We start from the raw sequence: 12,962 nt of genomic DNA, 5'->3' as shown, positions 1-12,962 counted from the left end.
TTAGCCAATACGGGATGAGTTAGGACGAAAAAGTGAAAACAACATTTTGCTCCAGAATTCCGTTCATACTCGACCCGAGCAAGAAAATTCCGAAAAAAATAGTAATAAAATTCAAAAAATTATAAAACCTCTTCCCGGCATTTTTTCTAGACAAAACGGGACGAGATAGGGCGAAAAAGTAAAAACAAAATTTTACTCCCGAATTCCGTTCATAATCGACCCGGCCAAGAAAATTCTGAAAAAAATAGTAAAAAAATTCAAAAAATTATAAAACCTATTCCCGGCATTATTTTTAGCCAAAAAGGGATGAGATAGGCCGAAAAGGTGAAAACGAAATTTTACTCCAGAATTCCGTTCATACTCGACCAGGGCAAAAAAATTCCGAAAAAAATAGTTAAAAATTTAAAAAATTATAAAACCTGTTCCCGGCATCCAAAACGGGACGAGATTTTTTACTATTCCCAAACGGGACGAGATAGGCTGAAAAAGTGAAAACAAAATTTTACTCCAGAATTCCGTTCATACTCGACCCGGGTAAGAAAATTCCGAAAAAAAAGTAAAGAAAATCAAAAAATTATTAAAACCTCTTCCCGGCAGTATTTTTAGCCAAAAAGGGATGAGATAGGCCGAAAAAGTGAAAACAAAATTTTACTCCAGAATTCCGTTCATACTCGATCCGGGCAAAAAAATTGCAAAAAAAATAGTAAAAAAATTCAAAAAATTAGAACACCTCTTCCCGGCATTATTTTTAGCCAAAACGGGATGAGATAGGCCGAAAAAGTGAAAACAAAATTTTACTCCAGAATTCCGTTCATACTCGACCCGGGCAAAAAAATTCAGAAAAAAATAGTAAAGAAATTCAAAAAATTATAAAACCTCTTCCCGGCATTATTTTTAGCAAAAACGGGATGAGATCTGCCAAAAAAGTGAAAACAAAATTTTACTCCAGAATTCCGTTCATATTCGAATCGGGCAAGAAAATTCCGAAAAAAATAGTAAAAAAATTCAAAAAATTATAAAACCTCTTCCCGACATTATTTTTAGACAAAAAGGGAGGAGATAGGCCGAAAAAGTGAACACAAAATTTTACTCCAGAATCACATTAATACTCGACCCGGGCAAGAAAATTTCGAAAAAAATTGTAAAAAAATTCAAATAATCATAAAACCTCTTCCCCGGCATTTTTTCTAGACAAAACGGGACGAAATAGGACGAAAAAGTAAAAACAAAATTTTACTCCCGAATTCCGTTCATAATCGACCCGGCCAAGAAAATTCTGAAAAAAATAGTAAAAAAATTCAAAAAATTATAAAACCTATTCCCGGCATTATTTTTAGCCAAAAAGGGATGAGATAGGCCGAAAAGGTGAAAACGAAATTTTACTCCAGAATTCCGTTCATACTCGACCAGGGCAAAAAAATTCCGAAAAAAATAGTTAAAAATTTAAAAAATTATAAAACCTGTTCCCGGCATTATTTTTATCCAAAACGGGACGAGATAGGCTGAAAAAGTGAAAACAAAATTTTACTCCAGAATTCCGTTCATACTCGACCCGGGCAAGAAAATTCCGAAAAAAATAGTAAGAAAATTCAAAAAATTATAAAACCTCTTCTCGGCATTTTTTTTTAGCCAAAACGGGACGAGATAAGCCGTAAAAGCGAAAACAAAATTTTACCCCAGAATTCTGTTCATAATCGACCCGGGTAAGAAAATGCCGAAAAAAAGTAAAAAAATTCAAAAAATTATTAAACCTCTTCCCGGCAGTATTTTTAGCCAAAAAGGGATGAGATAGGCCGAAAAAGTGAAAACAAAATTTTACTCCAGAATTCCGTTCATACTCGATCCGGGCAAAAAAATTGCAAAAAAAATAGTAAAAAAATTCAAAAAATTAGAACACCTCTTCCCGGCATTATTTTTAGCCAAAACGGGATGAGATAGGCCGAAAAAGTGAAAACAAAATTTTACTCCAGAATTCCGTTCATACTCGACCCGGGCAAAAAAATTCAGAAAAAAATAGTAAAGAAATTCAAAAAATTATAAAACCTCATCCCGGCATTATTTTTAGCAAAAACGGGATGAGATCTGCCAAAAAAGTGAAAACAAAATTTTACTCCAGAATTCCGTTCATATTCGAATCGGGCAAGAAAATTCCGAAAAAAATAGTAAAAAAATTCAAAAAATTATAAAACCTCTTCCCGACATTATTTTTAGACAAAAAGGGAGGAGATAGGCCGAAAAAGTGAACACAAAATTTTACTCCAGAATCACATTAATACTCGACCCGGGCAAGAAAATTTCGAAAAAAATTGTAAAAAAATTCAAATAATTATAAAACCTCTTCCCGGCATTTTTTTTAGACAAAACGGGACAAGATAGGCCAAAAAAGTGAAAACAAAATTTTACTCCACAATTCCGTTCATCCACGACCCGAGCAAGAAAATTCCGAAAAAAATAGTAAGAAAATTCAAAAAATTATAAAACCTATTCCCGGCATTATTTTTAGCGAAATCGGGATAAGATGAGCCGAAAAAGTGAAAACAAAATTTTACTCCAGAATTCCGTTCATACTCGACCCTGGCAAGAAAATTCCGAAAAAAATAGTAAAAAAATTCAAAAAATTATAAAACCTATTCCCGACATTTTTTCTAGACATAACGGGACGAGATATGCCAAAAAAGTGAAAACAAAATTTTAGCCCAGAATTCCGTTCATACTCGACCCGAGCAAGAAAATTCCGAAAAAATAGTAAGAAAATTCAAAAAATTATAAAACCTATTGCCGGCATTATTTTTAGTGAAAATGGGATGAGATAAGCTGAAAAAGTGAAAACAAAATTTTACTCCAGAATTCCGTTCATACTCGACCCGGGCAAGAAAATTCAGAAAAAAACAGCAAAAAAATTCAAAAAATTGTAAAACCTCTTCCCGGCATTATTTTTAGCCAATACGGGGTGAGATAGGTTCAAAAAAGTGAGAACAAAATTTTGCTCCAGAATTCCGTTCATACTCGACCCGAGCAAGAAAATTCCGAAGGAAATAGTAATATAATTCAAAAAATTATAAAACCTCATCCCGGCATTTTTTTCTAGACAAAACGGGACGAGATAGGGCGAAAAAGTAAAAACAAAATTTTACTCCAGAATTCCGTTCGTAATCAACCCGGGCAAGAAAATTCCGAAAAAATAGTAAAAAAATTCAAAAAATTATAAAACCTCTTCCCGGCATTATTTTTAGCCAAAAAGGGATGAGATAGGCCGTAAAAGGGAAAACGAAATTTTACTCCAGAATTTAGTTCATACTCGACCCGGGCAAAAAAATTCCGAAAAAATAGTAAAAAAATTCAAAAAATTATAAAACCTCTTCCCAGCATTATTTTTAGCTAAAACAGGACGAGATAGGCTGAAAAAGTGAAAACAAAATTTGACTCCAGAATTCCGTCGATACTCGACCCGGGACAGAAAATTCCGAAAAAAATAGCAAGAAAATTCAAAAAATTGTAAAACCAATTCCCGGCATTATTTTTAGTGAAAACGGGATGAAATAAGCCGAAAAAGTGAAAACAGAATTTTACTCCAGAATTCCGTTCATACTCGACCCGAGCAAGAAAATTCCGAAAAAAACTAGCAAAAAAACTCAAAAAATTATAAAACCTCTTCCCGTATTATTTTTAGCCAAAAAGGGATGAGATAGGCTGAAAATGTGAAAAAAAAAAAATTTACTCCAGAATTCCGTTCGTATTCGCCCTGGGCAAGAAAATTCCGAAAAAAATAGTACGAAAATTCAAAAAATTAGAAAACCTCTTCTCAGCATTTTTTTTAGCCAAAACGGGACGAGATAGGCCGTAAAAGTAAAAACAAAATTTTACTCCAGAATTCCATTCGTAATCGACCCTGGCAAGAAAATTCGAAAAAGAAGTAAACAAATTCAAAAAATTATTAAACCTCTTCCTGGCATTATTTTTAGCCAAAAAGGGATGAGATAGACCGAAAAAGTGAAATCAAAATTTTACTCCAGAATTCCATTCATACTCGATCCGCGCAAAAAAATTCCAAAAAAAATTCAAAAAATTAGAACACCTCTTCCCGGCATTATTTATTGCCAAAACGGGATGAGATAGGCCGAAAAAGTGAATGCAAAATTTTACTCCAATATTCCGTTCATAATCGACCCGGGCAAAAAAATTCCGAAAAAAATAGTAAAACAATTCAAAAAATTATAAAACCTCTTCCCTGCATTATTTTTAGCCAAAACGGGATGAGATAGGCTAAAAAAGTGAAAACAAAATTTTACTCCAGAATTCCGTTCATACTCGAACCGGGCAAGAAAATTCCGAAAATGATAATAAAAAAATTCAAAAAATTATAAAACCTCTTCCTGGCATTATTTTTAGACAAAACGGGACGAGATAGTCTGAAAAAGTGAAAACAAAATTTTACACCAAAATTCCGTTCATACAGGACCCGAGCAATAAAATTCTGAAAAAAATAGTAAGAAAATTCAAAAAATTATAAAACCTATTCCCGGCATTATTTTTATCGAAAACGGGATAAGATAAGCCGAAAAAGTGAAAACACAATCATACTCCAGAATTTTGTTCATTCTCGACCCTTGCAAGAAAATTCTGAAAAAAATATTAATAAAATTCAAAAAATTATAAAACCTATTCGCAGCATTTTTTCTAGACAAAACGGGCCGAGATAGGCCAAAAAAGTGAAAAAAAAAATTTTACTCCAGAATTCCGTTCATAATCGACCTGGGTAAGAAAATTCCGAAAAAAATAGTAAAAAAATTCAAAAAATAATAAAACCTATTTCCGGCAGTATTTTTAGCCAAAAAGGGATGAGATAGGCCAAAAAAGTGAAAACGAAATTTTACTCCAGAATTCCGTTCATACTCGACTCGGGCAAGAAAATTCAGAAAAAAAAAAGCGAAAAAATTCAAAAAATTGTAAAACCTCTTCCCGGCATGATTTTTAGCCAATACGGGATGAGATAGGATGAAAAAGTGAAAACAACATTTTGCTCCAGAATTTCGTTCATACTCGACCCGGGCAAGAAAATTCCGAAAAAAGTAGTAAGAAAATTCAAAAAATTATAAAACCTCTTCTCGGCATTTTTTTTAGCCAAAACGGGATGAGATAGGCTGAAAAAGTGAAAACAAAATTTTACTCCAGAATTCCGTTCATACTCGACCCGGGCAAGAAAATTCCGAAAAAAGTAGTAAGAAAATTCAAAAAATTATAAAACCTCTTCTCGGCATTTTTTTTAGCCTAAACGGGACGAGATAGGCCGTAAAAGCAAAAACAAAATTTTACCCCAGAATTCCGTTCATAATCGACCCGGACAAGAAAATTCCGAAAAAAAAGTAAAAAAATTTAAAAAATTACTAAACCTCTTCCCGGCAGTATTTTTAGCCAAAAAGGAATGAGATAGGCCGAAAAAGTGAAAACAAAATTTTACTCCAGAATTCCGTTCATACTCGACCAGGGCAAAAAAATTCCGAAAAAAATAGTTAAAAATTTCAAAAAATTATAAAACCTATTCCCGGCATTATTTTTACCCAAAAAGGGATGAGATAGGCCGAAAAAGTGAAAACGAAATTTTACTCCAGAATTCCGTTCATACTCGACCAGGGCAAAAAATTCCGAAAAAAATAGTTAAAAATTTCAAAAAATTATAAAACCTCTTCCCGGCATTATTTTTAGCCAAAACGGGACGAGATAGGCTGAAAAAGTGAAAACAAAATTTTACTCCAGAATTCCGTTCATACTCGACCCGGGCAAGAAAATTCCGAAAAAAGTAGTAAGAAAATTCAAAAAATTATAAAACCTCTTCTCAGCATTTTTTTTAGCCAAAACGGGACGAGATAGGCCGTAAAAGCAAAAACAAAATTTTACTCCAGAATTCCGTTCATAATCGACCCGGGCAAGAAAATTCCGAAAAAAAGGTAAAAAAATTCAAAAAATTACTAAACCTCTTCCCGGCAGTATTTTTAGCCAAAAAGGGATGAGATAGGCCGAAAAAGTGAAAACAAAATTTTACTCCAGAATTCCGTTCATACTCGACCCGGGCAAAAAAATTCCGAAAAAAATAGTAAAGAAATTCAAAAAATTATAAAACCTCTTCCCGGCATTATTTTTAGCGAAATCGGGAAAAGATGAGCCGAAAAAGTGAAAACAAAATTTTACTCCAGAATTCCGTTCATACTCGACCCTGGCAAGAAAATTCCGAAAAAAATAGTAAAAAAATTCAAAAAATTATAAAACCTATTCCCGACATTTTTTCTAGACATAACGGGACGAGATATGCCAAAAAAGTGAAAACAAAATTTTAGCCCAGAATTCCGTTCATACTCGACCCGAGCAAGAAAATTCCGAAAAAATAGTAAGAAAATTCAAAAAATTATAAAACCTATTGCCGGCATTATTTTTAGTGAAAATGGGATGAGATAAGCTGAAAAAGTGAAAACAAAATTTTACTCCAGAATTCCGTTCATACTCGACCCGGGCAAGAAAATTCAGAAAAAAACAGCAAAAAAATTCAAAAAATTGTAAAACCTCTTCCCGGCATTATTTTTAGCCAATACGGGGTGAGATAGGTTCAAAAAAGTGAGAACAAAATTTTGCTCCAGAATTCCGTTCATACTCGACCCGAGCAAGAAAATTCCGAAGGAAATAGTAATATAATTCAAAAAATTATAAAACCTCATCCCGGCATTTTTTTCTAGACAAAACGGGACGAGATAGGGCGAAAAAGTAAAAACAAAATTTTACTCCAGAATTCCGTTCGTAATCAACCCGGGCAAGAAAATTCCGAAAAAATAGTAAAAAAATTCAAAAAATTATAAAACCTCTTCCCGGCATTATTTTTAGCCAAAAAGGGATGAGATAGGCCGTAAAAGGGAAAACGAAATTTTACTCCAGAATTTAGTTCATACTCGACCCGGGCAAAAAAATTCCGAAAAAAATAGTAAAAAAATTCAAAAAATTATAAAACCTCTTCCCAGCATTATTTTTAGCTAAAACAGGACGAGATAGGCTGAAAAAGTGAAAACAAAATTTGACTCCAGAATTCCGTCGATACTCGACCCGGGACAGAAAATTCCGAAAAAAATAGTAAGAAAATTCAAAAAATTGTAAAACCAATTCCCGGCATTATTTTTAGTGAAAACGGGATGAAATAAGCCGAAAAAGTGAAAACAGAATTTTACTCCAGAATTCCGTTCATACTCGACCCGAGCAAGAAAATTCCGAAAAAAACTAGCAAAAAAACTCAAAAAATTATAAAACCTCTTCCCGTATTATTTTTAGCCAAAAAGGGATGAGATAGGCTGAAAATGTGAAAAAAAAAAAAATTTACTCCAGAATTCCGTTCGTATTCGCCCTGGGCAAGAAAATTCCGAAAAAAATAGTACGAAAATTCAAAAAATTAGAAAACCTCTTCTCAGCATTTTTTTTAGCCAAAACGGGACGAGATAGGCCGTAAAAGTAAAAACAAAATTTTACTCCAGAATTCCATTCGTAATCGACCCTGGCAAGAAAATTCCGAAAAAGAAGTAAACAAATTCAAAAAATTATTAAACCTCTTCCTGGCATTATTTTTAGCCAAAAAGGGATGAGATAGACCGAAAAAGTGAAATCAAAATTTTACTCCAGAATTCCATTCATACTCGATCCGCGCAAAAAAATTCCAAAAAAAATTCAAAAAATTAGAACACCTCTTCCCGGCATTATTTATTGCCAAAACGGGATGAGATAGGCCGAAAAAAGTGAATGCAAATTTACTCCAAATATTCCGATACGACCCGGGCAAAAAAATTCCGAAAAAAAATAGTTAACAATTCAAAAATATAAAACCTCTTCCTGCATTATTTTTAGCCAAACGGGATGAGATAGGCAAAAAGTGAAAAACAAATTTTATCCAGAATTCCGCTTTCATACTGACCGGCCTGTTTTCAATTCGTTTTTTGATATTTATCCAACAACATTATTTGCAATGGCATCCTGATGTTTGCACTCTGCTTTCTTGCAGATTGATGCTCATTTTGGTAGTGTAAATGATTTAGCATTCTCACACCCAAATAAGCAATTATGTGTTGTAACTTGTGGAAATGATAAGTTAGTCAAGGTAAGGGCAAGAAAAAGCAGCTAGTGTATTTAATTTTGTTAAGCTTGATGAGTTTTTCCTTTTTTCTGAAATTGTAAGAAATTTAACAGGTATGGGATTTGGCTGGAAGAATTCTTTTTTGCTTTGAAGGTCATGAAGCACCTGTTTATTCTATTTGTCCTCACCACAAGGAAAATATTCAGGTAAGACACATCATCTGTCAATGTTTGGATAGAAACTACTATAACATGCAAAGTATAAGAGATCATTTTTAAGGGACGAGCTTAATTTTTTCTTCTATTCAATAATAAATTTTACTGCAATACTAGTGATTGGTTGAGGAAATACTGGTGGTGCGTTGATATTGCTTTAGAGTCCATAATTTCAGAAGCCTTTGTTACAACAACTTAAGTGAACTCCTGGGTACAGCATGAAAGATAATGGAATAAAAGTGTTGTAATTTTGATTTTGATCCATGTCTTGAATTCTGTCTATATTATTATTAGAATTAAGCAAGATTGCGAAAATAATTTTCTGCTCAAATTTGAAGTTTGATGCACCTTCCTCATGTCATTGTCTCTATCCAAATCTTTGCAGTTTATATTTTCAACAGCTATTGATGGGAAAATTAAGGCTTGGTTGTATGACAATGTGGGCTCAAGAGTTGACTATGATGCTCCTGGACAGTGGTGCACCAGAATGCTCTACAGTGCTGATGGAAGCAGGTAAGTAAATAAAGAGCAACATTGTGGAGGTAGTAAGTTATCCTGTTTTATTTGTGTGTTTATCATAACTGATATATGAATTATATCTATCTTCTCTCAAATCTCAGATTGTTCTCTTGTGGGACGAGTAAAGATGGGGACTCTTTCCTAGTTGAATGGAATGAGAGTGAAGGAGCAATAAAGAGGACATATTCTGGGTTTAGAAAGAAGTCTAATGGTGTTGTGCAATTTGACACAACAAAAAATCACTTTTTGGCTGCTGGTGAAGATAACCAGATAAAGTTTTGGGATATGGACAGTAATAATGTTATCACTAGTATAGAAGCTGATGGCGGGCTTCCCGTGAGTTTTGTAGATAGTTTTCATTTGAAGATACATTTAGTTTGAAGTCCATTGTTTGACATTGTTGTTGGGATACATGCAGGGTCTTCCTTGCTTGAGATTCAATAAGGAGGGAAATCTGCTTGTTGTTACTACGGCAGACAATGGGTTCAAGATTCTTGCAAATGCAGATGGTATCAGAACCTTGAGAGCAATTCAAGCTCGATCATATGAAGCATCCAGAGCACCTACTGAGATGAAGGTCATTATCTTCCACTCCCAACACCACCCCCCCCCCCCCCCCCCCCCCCCCCCCCCCCCCCAAAAAAAAAAAAAAAAAAATTGCTTGATCTATATTTGGTCAGAACTTGGTTTGTTGTATGTTCATGGATCAGGTATTTAGATCTGCAATGGTTGGAAACATCAATCCGGTCATTGCTAAAGTGGAATGCGTAGACAGAAGCTCTCCTGCAAGGCCTACTCCCATCCTTGTATGCTATATTAATGACTTACATCAAAGATTGGGGTTCTCTTCTGAAATATTAATTAGTGACAACAATGACTGAATGACTATTGATTGGCTGGAATGAGCTCAAAATATTCAACGTAGTTTTTTTTACAGGGGAAGAGATGCCATTTGGTCCAAAGACCAAATCTACAGCCATTGCCTCTTAGTGAAGTGATGTGATAGCCATAGTTGAATGTTGCCAGTTTAATTAAGTTGTCTTCTAGGATTTTGAATAATTTTGTTGTATTTGCATTAAATCTGATCATTGTTTGTTGTAGAATGGAATTGATCCGATCAGTAGAAGCGTAGAAAGGCAAAAAAGTTTAGATGATGTATCTGATAAAACCAAAGCTTGGGAGCTCGTTGAAATTGTTGAACCTGTTCAGTGTCGAGCAATTACCATGCCAGATAGTACAGATCCAGATAACAAGGTTAGTTATTATTTTATTTCTAACTTTTATATTGATTTTAATTTCATATCTTGATGTAATAGATCTCATGCTATTAAGTTTGTAATTTAAAAAAGGCCTCATTTGTTTTTAGGTTGCTCGACTTCTTTATACAAATTCTGGTTTTGGCATTCTTGCGCTTGGTTTTAATGGAGTCCAGAAGCTATGGAAGTGGAGCCGTAATGAACAAAACCCAAGTGGAAAGGTGATGGACATATGCTTACAAATATCTAAACATAGGTGTAAATATAAATGATGCATGATTGCATATATTTTCCTGTTAAGCTTTGAAAGGAACACTGTACATTTATGTACGTATTATATGATTATATTTGCATAGTTTATGCAGTATACTTATGGCAAATTAACATGATAATCTTTCTGACTCTTTGGGTTTGTAGGCCACTGCCAGCATTGTTCCACAACATTGGCTACCAAACACCGGTCTTGTTATGACTAATGATGTCCCAGAGAATTATGAAGAGGCAGTTCCGTGCATAGCACTCTCAAAGAATGATTCCTATGTAATGTCTGCCTGTGGGGGAAAAGTTTCACTGTTCAATATGATGACTTTTAAGGTAAATTAATTGTAATATGACACAATTATGCATGTAATACTGTGATCTTTTGTGCAATCTGTAGGTGTTGTGAATTTTGTTAGCATTAACTCAGTATGTATTTGGGTTGGAACTTGAAATTATGTTGATTTGCAGGTAATGACTACTTTTATGGCACCTCCACCTGCCTCAACCTTCCTTGCTTTTCATCCCCAAGATAATAACATCTTAGCAATTGGAATGGAAGACTCAACCATTCACATCTACAATGTTAGGGTGGATGAGGTAATTAATTTAAGCATCATCTTATGTCTCATGTTATGGATCTGAACTGCTGTGTTGATCATCAGTTACAAGTTGACTGCTCTTCCTGTTAGGTCAAAACAAAATTGAAAGGTCACCAGAAGCGTATTACTGGTTTAGCTTTTTCCTCCAACCTTAATGTCCTGGTTTCAACAGGTGCTGATGCCCAGGTATGTTGCACCATGATTCTTCTGTTTTATTCCGTCTTTATCATTTTTACTTTTGTTGTTTATGATTTTTGTTGCTTGCAAATGGGGGTGAGGTCTGATGTGTCTTGAAACAATAAGACCAAGCTATGTAGATCAATAAATGTCTGTTTGTGCTTAGAGACATCGTTCTTTTTTTCTTCTAACTTTCTTTTGTCCTGGATATGTCTTGATATTCTTAGACTAGTCTGATTATCAATACATTCTCTGAGACATCTAAGATTTAGACTGTTCAAATATTTCTTGCATCTCCATGTGCTTATCTCAGTGCGAGTCTTTATAGAATATTTTTTTTCTTATATCTTTTCTAAAGATCTTACTGATATGAAAATAAATTTCACTAGTGGTTCTTATGCCTTTTGATATGTTCCACCCCTTTTATTGTTGGTACTATTTCAATGAATTATTTTTTGCAGATTTGCTTTTGGAACACTGAATCTTGGGAGAAGAGGAAATCAATTACAATTCAACTACCTGCGGGAAGGATGCCTGTTGGTGACACTCGTGTGCAGTTCCACTCTGATCAAGTCCACATGTTGGTGTGCCATGAGACTCAGCTAGCAGTCTATGATGCTTCCAAGATGGAACGAATTCGGCAGGTAAAAGCTGTTATTTAGAATAACAATCTATTTTTTTGGGTGATTGGGCGACAAACTCACTAAAATGATTTTTTTACTGCAGTGGGTACCACAAGATGTATTATCTGCACCCATATCGTGTGCCACATATTCCTGCAACAGCCAACTAGTTTATGCTTCTTTTGCTGATGGTAACATTGGAGTATTTGATGCTGATAATCTGAGATTAAGATGTCGTATTGCCCCATCCGCATACCTATCCCAGGCATCGTCCAACAGGTATTATTATACATTTAAAAGTCGGCTGTTGGCGATGGTGAATAGCATACTCATATCCGAACTAACAACAATTCATAGTTTGAAATTAATATTGGTGTTTAATCCTTTATGTTTTTTTTGTTTCATTCTGTAACAGCCAAACTCTATCCCCGCTAGTTGTTACTGCACACCCACAGGAGCCAAATCAATTGGCTGTTGGGATGACAGATGGATCTGTTAAAGTTATAGAGCCCTTGGAATTAGAGGGGAAGTGGGGAGTCGCAGTGCCTGTTGATAATGGAATGCAGAATGGTAGGACAGCTTCACCTTCCATCGCCAACAATCCTGCTTCAGAGCAGCTTCAAAGATGAAAAACATGTGCATTACAAAATCTTAATTGATAGTTTATTCGTGTATAATAGATGACTAGTACATTGGCTTTTCATAGATGCCTCACCAAATGCGTGAGCATAGGAAAATGGATTACAGCTGGTTAAATTTGTGAATATTAGATATTATTTTCTCTGACAGTAGTGACATTTATTTATTTCTTGAAAGGTTTAGTTAATTCTCTGCCTCTTCTATTTTATTTATCAATTTGCTTTTGTTGGTTGTGTGTCTTTCGGAGATAGGAATACCTAAACACTCGAATTGCATTTAGTATATTTTACCTCTTTAGGGAATTAATACTCGATGTACAATGGCTGATTGATTGTACTTGAGATTCATGGATGCTAGTTTGTCAGGGCTTGGATTGTGTTAAATTTAATTGATAGGAAATTTAAATGTCTTTTTCAAATATATATATATATATATATATATTTTTTTTTTTAAGTCTTTCTTCCTATCTTTCTCAGTAGTGGGCTAAATTTTTATAGACACCAGTATTGATAGCCAGGGTCTCTTGCAAAATTCAGAGGGTAGGTTGAAGGCGAAGGGTATTTCATAGGCTG

The 12,962-nt window shown here is 34.4% G+C and overlaps 1 protein-coding gene across 1 annotated transcript; it reads left to right on the top strand.

The window, feature by feature from the left end:
- Positions 1 to 8,005: 8,005 nt before the first annotated feature.
- LOC115973329 (topless-related protein 2-like) lies at positions 8,006 to 12,582 on the top strand (the record flags this gene model as incomplete). Its single annotated transcript, XM_031093585.1, has 14 exons — positions 8,006 to 8,125; positions 8,215 to 8,307; positions 8,702 to 8,829; positions 8,937 to 9,171; positions 9,254 to 9,412; positions 9,546 to 9,641; positions 9,937 to 10,089; positions 10,202 to 10,312; positions 10,509 to 10,685; positions 10,821 to 10,949; positions 11,042 to 11,137; positions 11,590 to 11,772; positions 11,855 to 12,030; positions 12,167 to 12,582. Coding segments are annotated over 14 exons (2,070 nt in total), but the record flags the coding sequence as incomplete, so codon positions are not given.
- Positions 12,583 to 12,962: the final 380 nt, after the last annotated feature.

Source organism: Quercus lobata, unplaced genomic scaffold, assembly GCF_001633185.2.
Source record: "Quercus lobata isolate SW786 unplaced genomic scaffold, ValleyOak3.0 Primary Assembly Scq3eQI_1946, whole genome shotgun sequence".
In the NCBI taxonomy this organism is placed as follows: Eukaryota; Viridiplantae; Streptophyta; class Magnoliopsida; order Fagales; family Fagaceae; genus Quercus; species Quercus lobata.
The sequence above is the reverse complement of the archived record's forward strand: the minus strand, read 5'-3'. Positions and strand labels throughout refer to the sequence as shown.